Source organism: Cucurbita pepo, chromosome 14 (genome assembly GCF_057944985.1).
Source record: "Cucurbita pepo subsp. pepo isolate OVF chromosome 14, ASM5794498v1, whole genome shotgun sequence".
NCBI classification, from domain to species: Eukaryota; Viridiplantae; Streptophyta; class Magnoliopsida; order Cucurbitales; family Cucurbitaceae; genus Cucurbita; species Cucurbita pepo.
The window spans coordinates 6,572,454-6,589,899 of NC_141811.1; the positions used below are offsets into that span (position 1 = coordinate 6,572,454).

General features: G+C 40.1%; 1 protein-coding gene and 1 pseudogene across 5 annotated transcripts; one reads left to right on the forward strand and one right to left on the reverse strand.

Moving 5' to 3' along the window:
* Positions 1–596: 596 nt before the first annotated feature.
* On the reverse strand, positions 597–6,102 carry LOC111809785 (calcium/calmodulin-regulated receptor-like kinase 1). 5 transcript variants are annotated; one of them, XM_023696209.2, is made up of 9 exons: positions 6,000–6,102; positions 5,731–5,781; positions 3,921–4,286; positions 3,334–3,487; positions 2,717–2,843; positions 1,887–1,972; positions 1,678–1,749; positions 1,305–1,508; positions 597–1,119 (listed from the first exon to the last, which is right to left on the reverse strand). In XM_023696209.2, exons 3-9 carry the CDS (start codon positions 4,232–4,234, stop codon positions 784–786), a joined length of 1,293 nt encoding a protein of 430 aa, XP_023551977.1. In that variant the 5' UTR covers positions 4,235–4,286; positions 5,731–5,781; positions 6,000–6,102; the 3' UTR covers positions 597–783. The 5 variants fall into 5 exon arrangements, with proteins under 5 accessions (XP_023551977.1, XP_023551978.1, XP_023551976.1 ...); XM_023696210.2 differs by having other exon boundaries at positions 5,949–6,091; XM_023696208.2 differs by having other exon boundaries at positions 5,731–5,799; positions 5,949–6,090.
* On the forward strand, positions 5,843–10,000 carry LOC147789404 ((+)-gamma-cadinene synthase-like; annotated as a pseudogene).
* Positions 10,001–17,446: the final 7,446 nt, after the last annotated feature.

A 17,446-nucleotide genomic window follows, 5' to 3' on the forward strand; every position in this document is an offset into this window, starting at 1 on the left:
TAGAGAAATGTTAAAAACAATATTCAATTCATTCACCGTACATACACCCATACCCATACAATCCAATCGACAAGCCTAACCCTAACCCATCTATTTTGAGTTTAAATCAATTATTCCAAAATTAATTTAATTAATCAATTGTCTAAAATTAGTCTAATTCAAATTCATTTATTTTTATTAAAAATTTAATGTTCTTACTTAAATTAAAATTATAATAATAATAAATAAATAAAATTATACTTTGATTTATTTTTAATTGGATTTTATAATTGAAATTTTATTTAGAATGTATCATCATTGTTGTTTAATGGATTTACGACACGTGCAGTACAAAATTTATGAGCATAATATACAAGTTTTTTAAGATTGGTTTATGATTGATGCTGTAATTTGATCCTTTTTTAATTCATCAATTTTGGAAGGGAGGATTGAACAATCATGGTGATTGGTCCGTTTACCTTGGAATAATAATTAGTATCTCATTCACTTAATTATGTTCCATAAAAAATCTGAATTGAGGTTAAATTCGATTGAATCATATCTTTTTTTCATTCAAAAAAATGATAGCATTAGAAGGATAGCAGCAGAAAAAGTAATGAACAAAAAAAAATTTCTACTACTTTCATTGCCGATGCCTCAATTTACAAACATCAAAAGGAATAAAAAAAAAAAAAAAACTATATTACATTCTTGTTAACTTCTGCTAATTTTCTTTCTTGGTATGTTGAGAAAAGCACTGTCAATATAAAGAAGAATAAAAGAAAATGAACCAAGAACCATTTTCTATACTTCACATGATTCAGGTGTACTATCCACGGGCTGTTGTCCTCTGTGTTCAGGCCTTGGACTCCTGGCTTCTAGTTGATCAATATCAATGGCGACTTCATCCGTTGTCGTTGACACCGTATTTCGGTTACGACTGTTGTTCTTCCTTTGTTTTAGGATTCGGGACAAAACTTGTACATTGTCTCTCATTGAAGGTCGCTTTTTCTGGACATGGTTAACACATTTGTATGCAAGAGCTGCAACTTCGTTCAGCTCTTGAACATCGAAATTTCTGTCGAGACGGGAATCAACAAGTTCTTCCCACCCAACTTTACCATCAGAATTCATAGCAGCCTAATCATCATCATAGAAAATTGTGTTGTTTTTAGACGAAGGTTGTGAGATACTAGTGCCAAAAAAGGGCTTACGCAAACAAAGTTGTGAAGGAAAGTACTCAAAACGGTAGGAACTTCACAGAGTAGAGCTGCTAATTCATTCACAGAGATAGAGAGAGAGAGAGAGAGAGAGAGAGATCTTACAAGCTCAACATATTCCATAAGGCCCTGTTGAGGATTTCTGCCAGCTATAATCTCAAAAAGTAATACTCCGAAGCTATAAACATCGCTTTTCTTGTTGAAAGCCCTCGAAGATACGTACTCAGGATCGAGATATCCAAAAGTTCCTCTGATGTTAGCTGCTCGACTGTCTACCATCTCTTCTCTTGAAAGCCCAAAATCAGCAACCTGCTTATCATTATATTAACTCAGATGCAAGCGAACTTGATGATATATAAAACATTGTCTTGGAAAATCCTTGATCTACATTAAAGCAACAGAATTTAGATGAAAACAATAACAAGTTCCCTTCCGAGTCTTATTGCAGAGACACTTGAAACAAGCAGAAAGGGCATACCCTTGCTCTCATGGACTGATCCAACAAAATGTTGGCTGATTTGATATCCCGGTGAATTACTGGAGGAACTGCCTGAAGTAAAATTTGAAGCATCATTAACATCAATAGCATGAAGCATCATTAACATCAATAGCATTCAGCCATGCACGAATTTCAAAACGTTCATGTGCTGATTATTTGCCTGATTACCGAGGATAAAAGAAAGTTACCCCATCATGGAGATACTCCAAACCCCTTGCTACATCTAAAGCTATACGAAGTCTCATATACCAACTCAGTAGTCCATTCTGATCACCTATACAGAAACAAGAGAAAGTCATTCTCTATTGTAGAAATTATAAGGAGCTTGTGCACAATTACCATACAATAATTTTCTCTTGAAATTTAAGAAGCTAATACTATACATCAACGTGAACATTGAGATTAGATGATGATAACAATAATTAGATTCATTGATAGTGACAAAAGAAAGTTTCTAGTTTGTGATGTCCAACATTGGTTGGGGGGAGAACAAACCACCATTTATAAGGGTGTGGAAACCTTCCCCTAGCAGATGCGTTTTAAAGCCTTGAGGGGAAGCCCGAAAGGGAAAGCCCAAAGAGGACAGTATCTGCTAGCGGTGGATCTGGGTCGTTACAAATCAGAACCAGACACCGGACTATGTGCCAGCCTTCTCGCTCTTCCTCGAAGAGGGGGTAGACACGAGGCGGTGTGCCAGTAAGGACACTGGGCCCCAAAGGGGGGTGGATTTGGGGGCGGTCCCACATCGATGGGAGGAAGGAAAGAGTGCCAGCGAGGACGTTGGGCCCCGAAGGGGGGTGGATTGTGATGTCCAACATTGGTTAGGGAGGAGAACAAATCACCATTTATAAGGGTGTGGAAACCTTCCCCTAGCAGACGCGTTTTAAAGTCTTGAGGGGAAGCCCGAAAGGGAAAGCCCAAAGAAGGCAATATCTGCTAGCAGTGGATCTGGGGCGTTACATAGTCAATCTCTGAAACTGTTCCTTTCACAGATCAAGAGGGAATATAGTCAGCTTACTATACAAGTGAGATGCTAGGCTGCCTTTACTCATGTAGACATACACAAGCATATGTTCGCCTCTTTCAGCACAGTATCCAACCATATTCACGAGGTTTCTATGATGCAATCTTCCCAATAACATCACCTGAATGATCCACAGGGAAATAACAGTTATTGATACAGTAAACATAGAATACGTGAGTTTGTCAATTAGAAGAAAAATACATGGAAAAGAATAAAGCTTCTAAGAAATAAAAAAACAGCAAGAATATTGGTCGAGCTAAATGTTATACGAAATTCTTTTATTTTATTTCCGAACTCTAAACTAAAGATCTGATTTCCAGAGTAAGTTTAAAACCGTTTCATCCTTTGCTCATTACATTTTTTCTCTTTTTATCTTCTTTGATGACAACAGTTAATCATCAAAATTAGATCCGAAAGTGGAGCAATGGAAATAGGGAAAAAGAACTATAAAGCCATAACCTTGGAGTAGCAAACCAGGCATATTTTTTAGCAATGGATATTTGCTCGTTAAAGTTTGAGGAACAGCTGAAGGAAACAACCTTTTTATGAAATTGTGTATTTTGTAACATATTCTATATATGAAGCCCAAATTAATGATTCACCATCTTTACCTCTGTCTGGAATTCTTTTTCTCCTTGTTTAGAATTGGTTGCGAGCACTTTCACAGCAACAGTCTCACCAGATGGCAAAGTAGCTTTATAAACGGAACCAAATGCCCCTTGTCCTATTACACTTGTAAAATTGCCGGTTGCCTTTTGCAGATCCCTGCATCGTATCACAAACAACGTTTAATAACAAATTAAATTACATTTTCATCACAACTATCAAATTACAGTTACATCTTCCTTCTTTCTCAGACGATAGTAGTCTCTTAGCGCCCTTAGCCTTAAGTGGAGGTGAAGAAAAGAAAATTTAGAAATTGAAATTTTTTTACTACTAATCTCTAGAGAGCCATGAAATCTAAAGAAGGTATTGGGAGAGTTTCTGCAACCACAGTACCGGTAGAAAGTGAAGACATACTAAAATCTGAAAGATTTTTTAGCAATTATCAAAATTCCTCAAATAGGGATCATCTTTTTCTCTCTACATCGAATATTTTATTCAGTTGAATCATAATATCAAGGCATGTACATCATAGAAATATGACAGGATCTCATACACACTAAATGGTAGGGATGAGTTGCACTAGAAGACTTACTTAACAGAATATTCAGGCATCCCAGATGCCGAGATCACACTGCTTCTCTTGAATCTGTCAAGCCATGAGGATATGCCATTTCGGCTGAACTTCACTGGTGATTCTGGACTCACTCTGGAGTCTGATAGAATAGTACAAGAATCAGCTCCATTTGTTCGAATGGGAACATTTGCTGCTGTCCTGGAACTGCTTTTACCAATCTGCAACCGCTTCCTATGATATCTAAAGCAGAATAGAGCAAGAATCGCCAAAAGAGCTCCAATCACCACTCCTATCAAAATTCCAATAGCCAACCCTGTTGACCCCTCTTTCATCTCCTCTTTGGTGCTCCTCAAGTTCTTATTCAGCTGTCGAAACCTCCCTCAACTGCAAAATGGATTTAGAGCCCTTTAACTAATCTGCTCAACTCATCATTTACATTTTACGGGAATAAATAACAAATGATGTTAAAAATCAAGAGGACCATTCTTTGTTCTTCCCCATCGACAGCCATTAGTGAAGTCAACAAGATGATTAAAAATATGCAAGAAATCGATAAAATTCCAGCAGACAAGTATTATTCTCAAGAAAAATGTAAAAAAAGAAAAACATCCCAAAGGAGCCGGACAGGCAAATATCATATAGACTTTCTCTCGCCCTCCAGCAGCAGATCTCACTTTCTTTCTTCCCAGTACCAATCAACATTAGATAAGCATGACATCTTGAGGCCAAATACTCATAAAACAATAAAACTCCTCCAATCCAACTGCATCGCTACAAATTAGCGTTCGTGAGATTTATATTCAGAAGATCACCGTTGCAAATAAATTGAGCTTAAATGGATCATGATGCTGGGAAAATAACTAATTCGCTAAAAATTACCATTCGTGGGATTTATATTCAGAAAATCACCATTGCAAATAAATTTAGCTTAAATAGTTCAAGACGCTGGGCAAATAACTATTCACTACAAATTAGCTTTCGTGAGATTTATATTCAGAAAATCACCATTGCAAATAAATTTAGCTTAAATGGATCAAGACGCTGGACAAATGACTATATACTTTTCAAATAATCGATCCCTATTCTCTACCAGTAGACATTAACAAACTCCTTAGTCTGATGCGAAAATGGCCTTTACAAGAATAACAGAACTAAAATCTAGCAACATTTTACTGTAGCCTACCCTGCTATAGCCTCCCATTAACACTACAAAAATCAGACTCATAAAGGATCTGAGAACACGATAGTTCTAATAACACAAAATAAAGCCGAAAGCAAGCATTACAAATAAATTTAGCGTATGTGGATCAGGACGCTGGACAAATAACTATATACTATTCAAATTTGACTAAACTTTTTCTACAGCTAATAATAATAGATCCCTATTCTCTACCACCAGTAAACATTAGCAAACTTTTTAGTCTGATGCGACAAATCGCCTTAAGAATAACGTTACCAAAATCCAGCAAATCATTCAGAGCTTTACTGTAGCCTACGCTGCTATAGTCTCTCATAAACACTACGAAAATCAGACTCATAATCGGACTCGTAAAGGATCGACAACACGATAGTTCTAATAACACGAAATAAAGCCGAAAGCAGGCATTCGTTTAAGTAAACTTCATTCAATTCTCCTTCCCCTATTCCCTAGCAATTTTACTCTGTTCATTCAAAAACCTACCGCAGAATCCATATGAAGCAGAAGAGTCCCCTCAGCATCAGATTATAAACACAAAAACCACGGCAGTTGAGGCATAATCGACAAGTAAATGAAACAAAGAGATGAAGAAACATTCTATGCCACAGCAGGATTTACATTCAAGTGTACCTAGCGAAAGACGATCATTAAAATCCAAAATCGGCATGGCGGGGGGTCAATCTGCAACAAAAACGGAAACTGAAATGAAGAGTTAACAGAGAAGCGAGATGAATATGAAAATATGGAAGGTATTGTTTCCTGGAGATTCGAAGAATGTGAACAAGAGAAAGAAAAGAAAAAAAAAAAAAAAAAGTAATCAAAGTGCAGCGAATACAATCTGTACTTACAGCTCCATATTCGGAACAATTTTAGAAAGAAAATGCAAAAGGAAACATTACAATTCAGAAGCACTGAGATGGGGACCGGCGGTCGCCAACGCCATCGTTTTTGTTTGAAACGGAACACGCCATTTGTGGTCAAGCCGTCAAGCTGATCAACTTAGCCTGCTTTGAACTTTAAATTCATACAATAATAATATTTTTTTAATTATTGTTTATGTTAACTAATAAACTCATATGCAGAACATAATCATTATTATTTTTCTGTCTCGTAGCGTATGCGTCCGTATTATCGCGAAGGAGAAGGGGTACCCCCGATGCATGAACGCATAATAATGCATGAGATTCTAACATTTTTCCATTTTAATTATCATATAAACTCTGATAGCGTCTTCCTTCATATCATATCATTTTTATCACGTCCTTTTATCATATCTTCCATGCATGTATCAGTGCAGTATTTCATGCCAGTTCGTAATTTTGTTTGTCAATCATATCATATATCATTTATGTTACACATATGTCATATCATAACATTTTTCATGTTCTTGCACGTAACCGTTCACATCATGCACATATCATACCATATCATTTATCATAAAAGTCACATAACATAACTCGAGCATGCCTTCAACATATTATATCATAAACATATCAATTTATCACATACAACATAACATTCACTTAACATCTTGTATACATATCATTTCATAACAGTTTGCATATATGGACACGTGTCATCATTCAGCACACAATTATAACCAAATGATGGTAGGGTCACTTACTTTGTTGACCTAAGCCGAACCTATTGCGACCTTTTGATGCTAGCTTAACGCTGCTCCCTAAAATTTAATTCTGTCTAGTGAATCCAACATCATAAATTAGAATTCTACTCTACTCTAGAACTTGACTCACTGTTTTGTATAAAATAATTTAAACTTTTATTAATGTAACTTTTTAGCCAAACTTTTAAAATAAAAATAAGATTGTAAATTTATTTTTTTTTAAATTATGAAAATATGGGTTATAATTTTTCAAAACACTCCTAAAAAATACAAGATAAGACAAAGAAATCAATAAGCCAAAATAGTGCTTTAAGAGTTTTATTTTAAGAATTAAAAAAAAAATTATGAAAAAGTAGTAGTAATTCATAATTCTTTTTAGCCACATTTTCATTAATAGTTTTAATTGTGACAAATTGGTAGCAATTTGGTAGGCTATGGTGGACTTAGAGTTGTCGTTTATTTTTTTTAGGCGACAACTTGATAGACGATCGATGAATTTTACCCTGCAGGATACTTGGTAAGTGACAATATTAAAATTGCGTGGACTCTTAATAGGTGACAACTTTGTAGAACATTGAAGAAATGTCTCTAAATTGGTTGTTTCTCTGTATATAATTATTTTATGTAGCTTTCTTTTTCTGTCTTTTTTATGAAAAACATGAAACTTGTCCGGTAAGGAAATGAAAATAAGTAGTGTATTAGACTGGATGTATACTTTGAATTACAGTTCAATGCCGGAAGAAAAATATTAATCGAAATAATCGTCATTTGGTATAAATTTCATCAATATCTTCAAAAATTTTTTTTAATAATTTCAAGAATTAATGGTTGTTTTTGTGCCCATGAATTTGGTGTAGACATATTTACAAAATTTGTAGAAAGTAATGGAAAATTCAAAGAATCACTAGCGAAGGATGCAAGAGGAATATTAAGTCTATATGAAGCGGCACATATGAGGGTGCACGGAGAAGACTCAACCCCAAATTTGTTGCTCAAGTTAGCCGTGCTTTGAAATGACCACTAAGAAAACTCCTTCCAAAATTAAAGGCAAGAGAGTACATGTGATGTCCCACATTGGTTAGGGAGGAGAACAAATCACCATTATAAGGGTGTGGAAACCTTCTCCTAGTAGACGCGTTTTAAAGCCTTGGGGGGAAGCCCGAAAGAGAAAGCCTAAAGAGGACAATATGTTCCCATTCTCAAACTGTGAGCTTACTTTTTCAAAACTGGATTTGGATTTCGACAGAAACTTCAACTTCACTAACATTTATTTGTGTATGCAATTTCATATTTAACCTATAAAGTTACATTTTTAGGTTATTGGTACTATTTATTTTAAATTATATGTTGAGTGCTACTTTGGGACATTGGGTGCAACTTTGAACTGCAGTTTAACGTCGAAAGAAAAATATTAACTAAAATAATAGCTATTTCTTCAATTTTAGATGATACATATGATGCTTATTGAACATTTGAAGAACTCCAATTTTTCACTCGAGCAATTCAAAGGTCATTTGAATTCATCCTTGTAGATAACTAATAAATTTATTGTTTACATATAGCATACCCTTTAAATATACCATACAAATTTCTTCCAAAGTTTAGAAAGAGAAGAAAATATTTTTGAAAATTTGTTTTTTCAATGTTTCAAATTTGGATAGAGTTTTAATACTATTAATTTCAAATTATAAATAGGAGAATGATATCAACAATAATGTTTTTGAATTTTCAAATGGGATAAAAGCATGGTTGATATACTTCCCCGAGTACCTGAAACCTTTATATATAGCAATGTTAAATCTTTATAAGGAAATCAACAATGAAATAGGTAAGGATGAAAGTTCGCTTCACATTCATACCACCAAAGAAAAAGTAAGATTTCTTTGTCTCCCTCCTCTATCTTCTTTCCTTTCTTTTTATACATATAAACAAGAGTTACCATTTTGGTTTAAATTTACAGATAAAAAAGCTAGCTGGATCCTATTTCGAAGAAGCTAAATGGTTAAACAAAAATTACAAACCAAATTTGAAAGAGTACATGGAACGGGTATTGCATAGCTCAGGATATTCCTTGATTGTAAACATTTCACTCATAGGCATGGGTGACATAATAACGAATGAGGTAATTGAATGGTTTTCTAGAAGACCTAAAGTTATTAAAGTTGCAATAATAATTGCTAGACTCATGGTTGACTTCATTTTCATTTCCCACAAGGTATATATGGTTTACTATTCTTGGAAAGCAGCACAAACAAAATTGAATTTTTTAAAGTAAAATGCATTTACCTACCTGTTTTTCTATTTCAGTTTGAGCAACGGAAGGAACATGTTGCTTCAGCAGTTCAATGTTACATAAAACAATGTGGTTGTTTAGAGGAATAAGCTTGTGTTGAACTTCATAAACAAGTGGTTGATGCATGGAAGGATATAAATGAAGCATGTCTTCATCCAATTGATGTTCCAATGCCTATTCTTGTGCGAGTTGTGAACGCTTGCACGCCTGAAGCTTTGCGACAACTCCAGCGAGAGAAACGGGTCCTCCGGCAGAAAAGGCGGCAAGAAGTAGTGGAAATCTCACATGCGCGCGCGCGAGAAAGAAGGGGAGCAGAAGAAGGAGTCGGCTAATAGCGCAGGCCAATCCGGTGCTCGAACTGCAGGAAGAAAGGCTACCTGAGCAAGAATTGCTGGAACAAGTTCAGGAACAAGGAGAAGGCCCATGTGGCCCAATTCGAGAAGGAAAAGCTGACTCTTTTCATGGTGAGCGCATTGGTCTTATCCGATGTCCCCAATTCCAATTCCAAATCCACGGAAGGAATCGATGGCGTAGCTGCTTCGATGAGCCTTGTCGATGAGGGTTCGATAGGTCTCGAAGAAGAGTTACAGGTGGGCGTAGCAAAGGCACCGGCTGGAGAGCTGATTCAGTTGAAGGAGGAGCGAGTGTTTGCTCAGATCGGCAAGAGAGGCGAGCAGCACGAGCACTGGCGATGGGTCCTCGACACAAGGGCAACAAACCATATGACCGGGGCCAGGTCTGCATTCTTTGAACTCGACTCAGAGATTCGCGAGACAGTGAAGTTCGGCGATGGCTCTGTCATCGAGATCGAAAGGCGCGACACCATCTTGTACGTGGACAAGGGTGGCGAGCACTGCAAGCTGACCGACGTCTACTTTATCCCGAGGCTCAAGGCTAACCTTGTGAGCCTGAGTCAAATTGATAAGGCCGACTGCTATATTTCCATCGAGCATGGGCTACTCAAGATCTACGATGATCAATGACGACTGCTCACGCAAAACCATCTCTACATCCTGGAGTTGGAGATAAAGCAGTCAGTCAGCCTCTCAGCTAGGACCGAAGAAGTAGCTTGGAGGTGGCACGCAAGGTACGGGCACTTGAGCTTCCCTACTCTACAAAAATACAAGGAGAAAATGGTGTACGATTTTTTTGGCAATCGAAGGCGTGAACAGGCTGTGCGACAGGTGTCTCATCGGCAAGCAGAAGCGCACCTCCTTTTCGTCTTCGGCATCCTACCATGTTGGTGAGCCGTTGGAGCTTGTGCACGACGATATCTGCGAGCCCATCAAGCTGGCGACCCTAGGCGGCAAGACCCTCTTCCTTCTGCTGGTCGATGACAAGAGCCGCTTCATGTGGTTGATCCTGCTGCAAGCAAAGAATGAAGTAGCGGAGGCGTTCAAGCGCGTTCAAACGCGTGCGGAGGTCAAATGCGTGAAAAAGATGCAAGTGTTGTGTGTCACAATCACACTTTTGATGGCAGCGGATTTGTGATTGTGCGACACTCACTTTCCAACAACAAGTGAGCTAAGCCAATTCGTTCTTATGTCGCCTACGGCCAAGCGACGTATGCTCGAGCCTCTGGCCTCGATTTAAGAAGAAGGTTTTAGAAAACGAGGGTAGAGAGAGATTTTCAAAAGAGAGATTTTGATCATTGAGCTTTCGACTTTCATAAACGATGGGGTGACCTTCTTGAATAAGAACACTGCCTAGGGCAAAGTCGGAAGCATCTGTCTCTATTTCAAATGGTTTAGAAACATCCACTAATTCGAGGACAGGACCAATTGTCATGGTTGCCTTCAGATCTTCAAAGGTCATTTGACATTCATTTGACCACGACCAAGGGTGGTCTTTCTTCAGAAGTTCTGTTAATGGGGCGGCTCGTCGTGAAAACCCTTCGATGAACCACCTATAATAGTTTGCCAATTCTAGGAAGGATCGTACATTAGATACGGAAGTAGGAATTTTCCACTCTTGGATAGCTTTTATCTTGTCGCTATCCATACCGATCTGTCCACAACTGATGACATGTCCAAGGAAGTTGATACTCGTTTGTGCGAAGACACATTTTTCTTTCTTGACATACAACTGATTCTGCCGCAACTTGTCAAACACTAGCTTCAGGTGCACCTTATGTTCCTCTAGGGTTGCGTTGTATACAACTATGTCGTCGAGATATACTACAACGAACTGATCCAAGTATTCGTGGAAAACCCTATTCATTAACATGCAAAACATAGCTGGGGCATTTGTCAAGCCAAAGGGCATTACTAGGAACTCAAAAGCCCCATATCTTGTTACACACGTTGTCTTGGGCTCGTACCCTTTGGCGATATGTACTTGGTAGTACCCTGATCGTAAGTTCAGCTTCGTGAAGTATTTGACCCCGTGAAGCTTGTCAAACAAGTCGGATATTATCGGCAGTGGGTATTTGTTGTGTACAGTCCTTGTTTAAGGCTCTATAATCTATGCACAGACGCAACGTCCCATCCTTCTTTTTTTTGAAACAGTACGGGGGCTCCGTAAGGTGCCTTTGCAGGGTGGATGAATCCCGCCGCCAACAACTCATCTAGTTGTTTCCTCAATTTGGCTAGCTCAGGGGGAGCCATCCGATATGCATTCTTCGCTGGGGGTTTAATCCCGAGGAGAAGTTCAATTTCATGATCGATGCCTCGATGAGGTGGTAATTTTTGTGGTAAGCTCTCTAACATTATGTTAGCATAACTGTCTAGTACATTCTTGATTTCGCTTGGAATAGTTTCCTCAGTGGTCACTTCTTCCATCAGGGGTATAACCATAAATGTAAGTTCCTCTCGTGCGGGTCCTCTTTTCAATTGTATGGCCGAGATCATTCTAAGATTACCTGGTTGCTTGATGCTTGCAGGTATTACTGTGGGGTTGTGGTCAGTAATCACCAAGCAGTTCGCCAGTGGCATTGGGATAACTTTGTGTTCTAGGAGGAAGTCCATCCCAAGTACCGTCGAAGTCGTCCATGCAAACCATGACAAGGTCCATCTGTCCTGACCAGGCCCCTAATTTGAAGGGGACTCTTTTTGAGACTCCCACGATAGGCAAGGCCTCGAAATTGACAGCTTTCACTTTTCTGGGGTCTTTTTCTATGGTGAGTCCCAATCTTCGTGCTTCTTGGTCGACGATGAAGTTGTGGGTCACACCTGAGTCTATCAAGGTACTCTTGCTCGATCGGGAGTTTATTGTTGCGTCTATGAACATAAGCCATTTCTCTATTATCTCCTTTGGGTCGACCTTCCGTTGGAGGGCTGACAAGAATTTAAGCGCACCCATTCAAGGGTTGTCTTGATCTTCCCTCTTGCCTTGCGTAGTCTCGACTCTTGTGTCGTTTCTCTCTTGAATGGACACTTGGAGTGCACTGAGAGAGGCCCGGTGAGGACAGTAGGACAATTTGTGGGGGCCTTTACATAACAGACATTGTAAATGTGTCGTCGGGTAGTTCTTTTGAGGGTAAGGTCCTCGAGATGTCCCTGCTTGGTTATTCTGAGGAGGTCTATCTGCCCACCCACTTGGTCTCTCGTTACTTTCGTTTGGCCTATTAGGGCCTTCATTTCGATGAGTTTTGCCCCCAGTGTTTGGGGCTTGTGTTGTTTTTCATTGGAAGCTCGCTTCGTTTCCAAAGTCTAGGAGTCTCTCGGCGCTGGCGATTGCGGTGGCTAGGCCTTGAACCTTTTTCTCATGTATTTTTGTTTTGGCCCACGGTTTCAACCCATTTATAAAGAGAAATACTTTGTCTTTCTTTGACGTGCCCTTGATATCTAGCATCATGGTCGAGAACTGTTTGACATAATCCCTTATGCTTCCAGTTTGTTTAAGGGCTATTAGTTTTTTTCCTTGCTATATATTCTACGTTTTCAAGGAAGAATTGGTCCCTCGACTCTCTCTTGAGGTCTTCCCACGAGTAGATGGTGCACAATCCATTTTCGATGTCTTGCACCTTTGAACGCCACCAAAGCTTTGCATCGTCTATGAGATGCATTGAGGCTACTGTCACTTTTTTGTCATCGGTATAGGCCGTTGTGGCTTTGAAGTACTGTTCGACATCAAAGATGAAGTTCTCCAACTCTTTGGCGTCTCGGTTCCCTTTGAAGGGTCTGGAGTCTGGGAACTTTAGTTTGTTGAATCCTGTATGAGTTTGCCCTACCGTGACGTTCTCCACGGCTTTCATGGTCACCCCAACTTGGGTGTTCATCTCAGTCATCTTTTCTTGAATGGCATTGATCGTGTTCTGAATTCGTCAGCTAATCCATTAAACAAATTCATCATGGTATTTTGTAGCTCGTCAAACTCTTCGCCACGTCCCTTCTTTGTGCGCGACAGAGCTATCAGGGCTACCAGCAGGTCTTGAGCTGCTTGTAGGAGCAACTCTTTCTTCGAGCGAGGCCACTCGAAACATTAGTTCTTTGATTGGCAACCCATCCAGGCGGTTGCCCATTACGTCAATTTCTACTACTTTTCCATTCAATTCCATCACTTCTGTTTCTAGGAAGCGGACGGTGTCAGAGACTTCTTTGAGGAACAACATTTCCTCTATTAAAGTAAGGCGGTCGGCTTGTAATTTGAGTGTCGACTTTGTCGTCGACATGGTTTCGGTCTTTACTATGTCACGGAGTAACAAGGCTCTGATACCATTTGTCACAATCACACTTTTGATGGCAGCGGACTTGCGATTGTGCGGTACTCACTTTTCAACAACAAGTGAACTAAGCCAATTCGTTCTTACGTCGCCTACGGCCAAGCGACGTATGCTCGAGCCTCTGGCCTCGGTTTAAGAAGAAGGTTTTAGAAAACGAGGGCGGAGAGAGATTTTCGAAAGAAAGATTTTGAAAGAGGTGTTATATATGCAAGCAATAGAGTAACAACAACGGCTCATAGTATATAACTATCGGTAGTGAGAAGTTGACAACTAGTCATATCCCCCTATAGTACATTTTGAGGCATTTCATGTCTGGTAGGTCTAGACATGATTTTTCTGAAATATCATACTTTCTAGAAATACAAAAGTAAAACACTAGAACATGGAAAGACATGAAGGGTTTGGCTTGTCATGGGCATGCGGCCATGGGCAACACGCCTTGGACGAGAATGACCATGACACTGTGCATGGACCAATATAGAGAATTCACCTCGACAAGCTTGGGCAAGTACTGCGACGAGCTTGGCGTGCAGTGGCACCTAGCGACACCCTACTCCCCCCAATAGAATGGGGTGGTGGAGCGCCAGAATCATCGGGACAACAAGATCACTGCTAATGACGATTGGGATGCCTGGGAGGTTCTGGGAGAGGCGGTCATGGCAGCCGTCTACCTCCTCAACCGGTCACCAACGCGAAGCCTTGACGGGAGGACGCCTCACGAGGACTAGTACAACAAGAAACTTGCGGTACATCATCTTTGAGTGTTCGGTTACGTCGCATACATGAAGATTACGCATCCCCACCTCGTTGAGCTCGATCCTAGGGGGCTGAAGGTCGTCTTCATCAGCTAAGAACCTGGGAGCATGGCGTACAGACTTTATGATCCTGGGGGGGGGGGGGGGGGCAAGCTCACGTGTCGCGCAACATCGTCTTTGACGAGAACACCTTCTGGTAGTGGAACGACGTGAATGAGGCAGACCAAATCCTAAATCATTTCATGGTGGTGTACCTCGCCACCGAGCTGGGAGAAGGAGGAGTGCAGTATTGGGCACTATCACTGCTGCCAGCAGCTGCACTGAGTACGCCTTCGCCAACATCAACCACAACTCCTTCTGCGCCCCCTGAATCAGTGGAGTTCGCAACACCACATACTGCGGATTCGACGTTGGATACCGATCACGATGATGGTCTAGTGGCCAGGTACCGGAGGATAAGAGACCTACTGGGAGAAGGTGAACCACTGGGACTGGCGGTGCGTGAGCTCGAAGAAGAGGTGGCCGAACTGCATGCCATCAGCGCGGATGAACAAAACTCTTTTGTCGAAGCAGAAAGGAACCCGTGCTAGCTGAAGGTAATGCGGGAAGAGATGGCGTCCATCACTGAGAACAAGACGTGGAGTCTAGAGGACATGCCATCAGGACACCGAGGCATAGAGCTCAAATGGGTGTTCAAACTAAAGCGTAACGAAGAGGGAGAAGTTGTGAAGCACAAGGCCTGTCTGGTAGTGAAGGGCTACATCTAGAAGCAAGGTGTGGACTTCGAAGAGGTATTCGCGCCGTTGATAAGGTTGGAATCCGTTCGCCTGTTGCTGGTGATTGCAGTACATTACGCTTGGGAGATCCACCACATGGATGTGAAGTCCGCTTTCCTCAACAGAGAGCTGAAGGAGACTGTCTACGTCTGACAACCACTTGGATTCCTAGACAACGACAACTCCAGCAAGTTACTGCGCTTGCACAAGGTACTCTACGGGCTTCGACAAGCACTACGAGCCCGAAACACGAAGCTCGACAGTACCTTGTTGTCGCTGAAGTTCAAGCGTGTTGCCTCTGAGCATGACATGTACACGCATGACCATAGCAAGTAGCGGCTGATCGTGGGAGTGTACGTCGACGACCTCATAATCACTGGAGGCAACATGGAAGATCTTAGAAGATTCAAGAGTCAGATGTCAAAGAACTTCAAGATGAGCGATCTCGACGTGCTCAGCTACTACCTCAGCATCAAAGTGCAACAGAGTACTTCTGGCATCACCATCTGTCAAGGTGCATACGCGAAGAAGCAGCAGGATACAGCTACGCTAGCAGACAGTAACCCTACAAGGACGCCAATGGAGGCCCGGCTCCAGCTAAGGAAGACCAGTACTACAATGGCAGTCGACGCCACCAATTACTGCAGCATTGTCGGGAGTCTGCGCTATTTGGTAAACATATGCCGTGACCTCGCTTATTATGTTGGATATGTGAGTAGGTTTATGGAAGCACGTAGGGAGAAGAATCTTGTGGGTGTCAAGCGCATCCTGCGCTATGTGGCCGGAACTAGAGGCTGGGGTCTGAGATACTATGCAGGAAGAGGAAAGAAGAAGCTTGAGCTACGTCAGCTATAGGGATAGTGACATGGTCAGTGACGTTGTTGATCGTAAGAGCACCAGTAGGATAATTTACTTTCTCTCAGGCAGCGCGATCTGCTGGCAATCAACTAAACAGAAGGTAGTTGATCGCTTGTGGATGTATATAATAAAATGATGTAAAATTCATAAGGTAGTTGATCGCTTGTGGATGTATATAATAAAATGATGTAAAATTCACAAGAATAAGTGCAAGTATACACTATCACAAGTAGAAGTAATAAGTAAATTATCGATTCCATAGGAACCTATTTTTTTGGTTAATTTTATTGCTAGAAATTAAGTGAGTTTTTGGGTAACATTCAGATGGGTGTTGGTGATTTTAACTACTTAAACAAAACTAAAACAGAGTGCCAATGCTGTCGAAAAACAGAAAATAATGAGAAAATCAACTATAATGAGGAAGGTTCGGCTAAGAGAGCTTAAATAGAAAAGTTGTTGAGTTTTTTTTGTAGATTTTAGTTCCTTTTAATAGATTCCCAAGCCCACTTCTGAGGGTCATGAATGATGATTATTTCCATAATTGTTGTAATTTCTATTAACAAGACTCTAGAAAAAGAATTATTCCTAACCTTTCTATTACCCTTCAAGTCTCCTTGTTATGGAACTAGAGTATTAAGAGGATTTCATGGCTCCCTCTCTACTCCCGAATAAGAGAATAAGTATGTAAAGTAGCTAATTAAACACACATGTAAATCATTAACAACAACTCTTTAATAAACTAAAGTCATACTGTCAACATACTTAAATTATATAAAACTCTCTCGCCTCCCCTATAAAGTTTAGCTCTCCATACAAACTGAATTAAACAGAGGAATCTGCATCTTCATCGTGTAAAATTGATGGAACAAGAAAAGAGAATAAGAAATAGAGAGTTATCCCGGTTTGTTGCCGTTCGTCAATGAAAGTTCCCTTCTCTTGAGCTCTCATGTCCACCTCTTTGCCTTAATCAATCCTTGTTGGTCTCCTTCTCCTTCTGCTGTCAACAACGGATGGATTAGGGTTTTCTTTTTCTTCTCTGGTTTCACAGCAGTTCACTATAGCAGAGGCTGCTGCTGTGTAATTCGATTTTTCTCCCAAAGTGTGTCTCTCCTCTTGGTCTTCTTTTTCCTTTTATATTGAGCATGGGTTCCCTTTAGGGCTAAAAAGGAATAAATTGTCCACATAGGATGTTCCTCGTTGGGTGGTCAATGACCCACTTGTACTGCTGTGGATTTAAAATTTCCATGTCATCCCCCATTTATTTCCAGATTTGCTACTCCCTCATGATTCAGCATAATTGTCTACATTTTACCACAACTCAATTAAATGTACAATTAAGATCAATTTATGTCAAATCATATTTTTTTTTTCATGTTG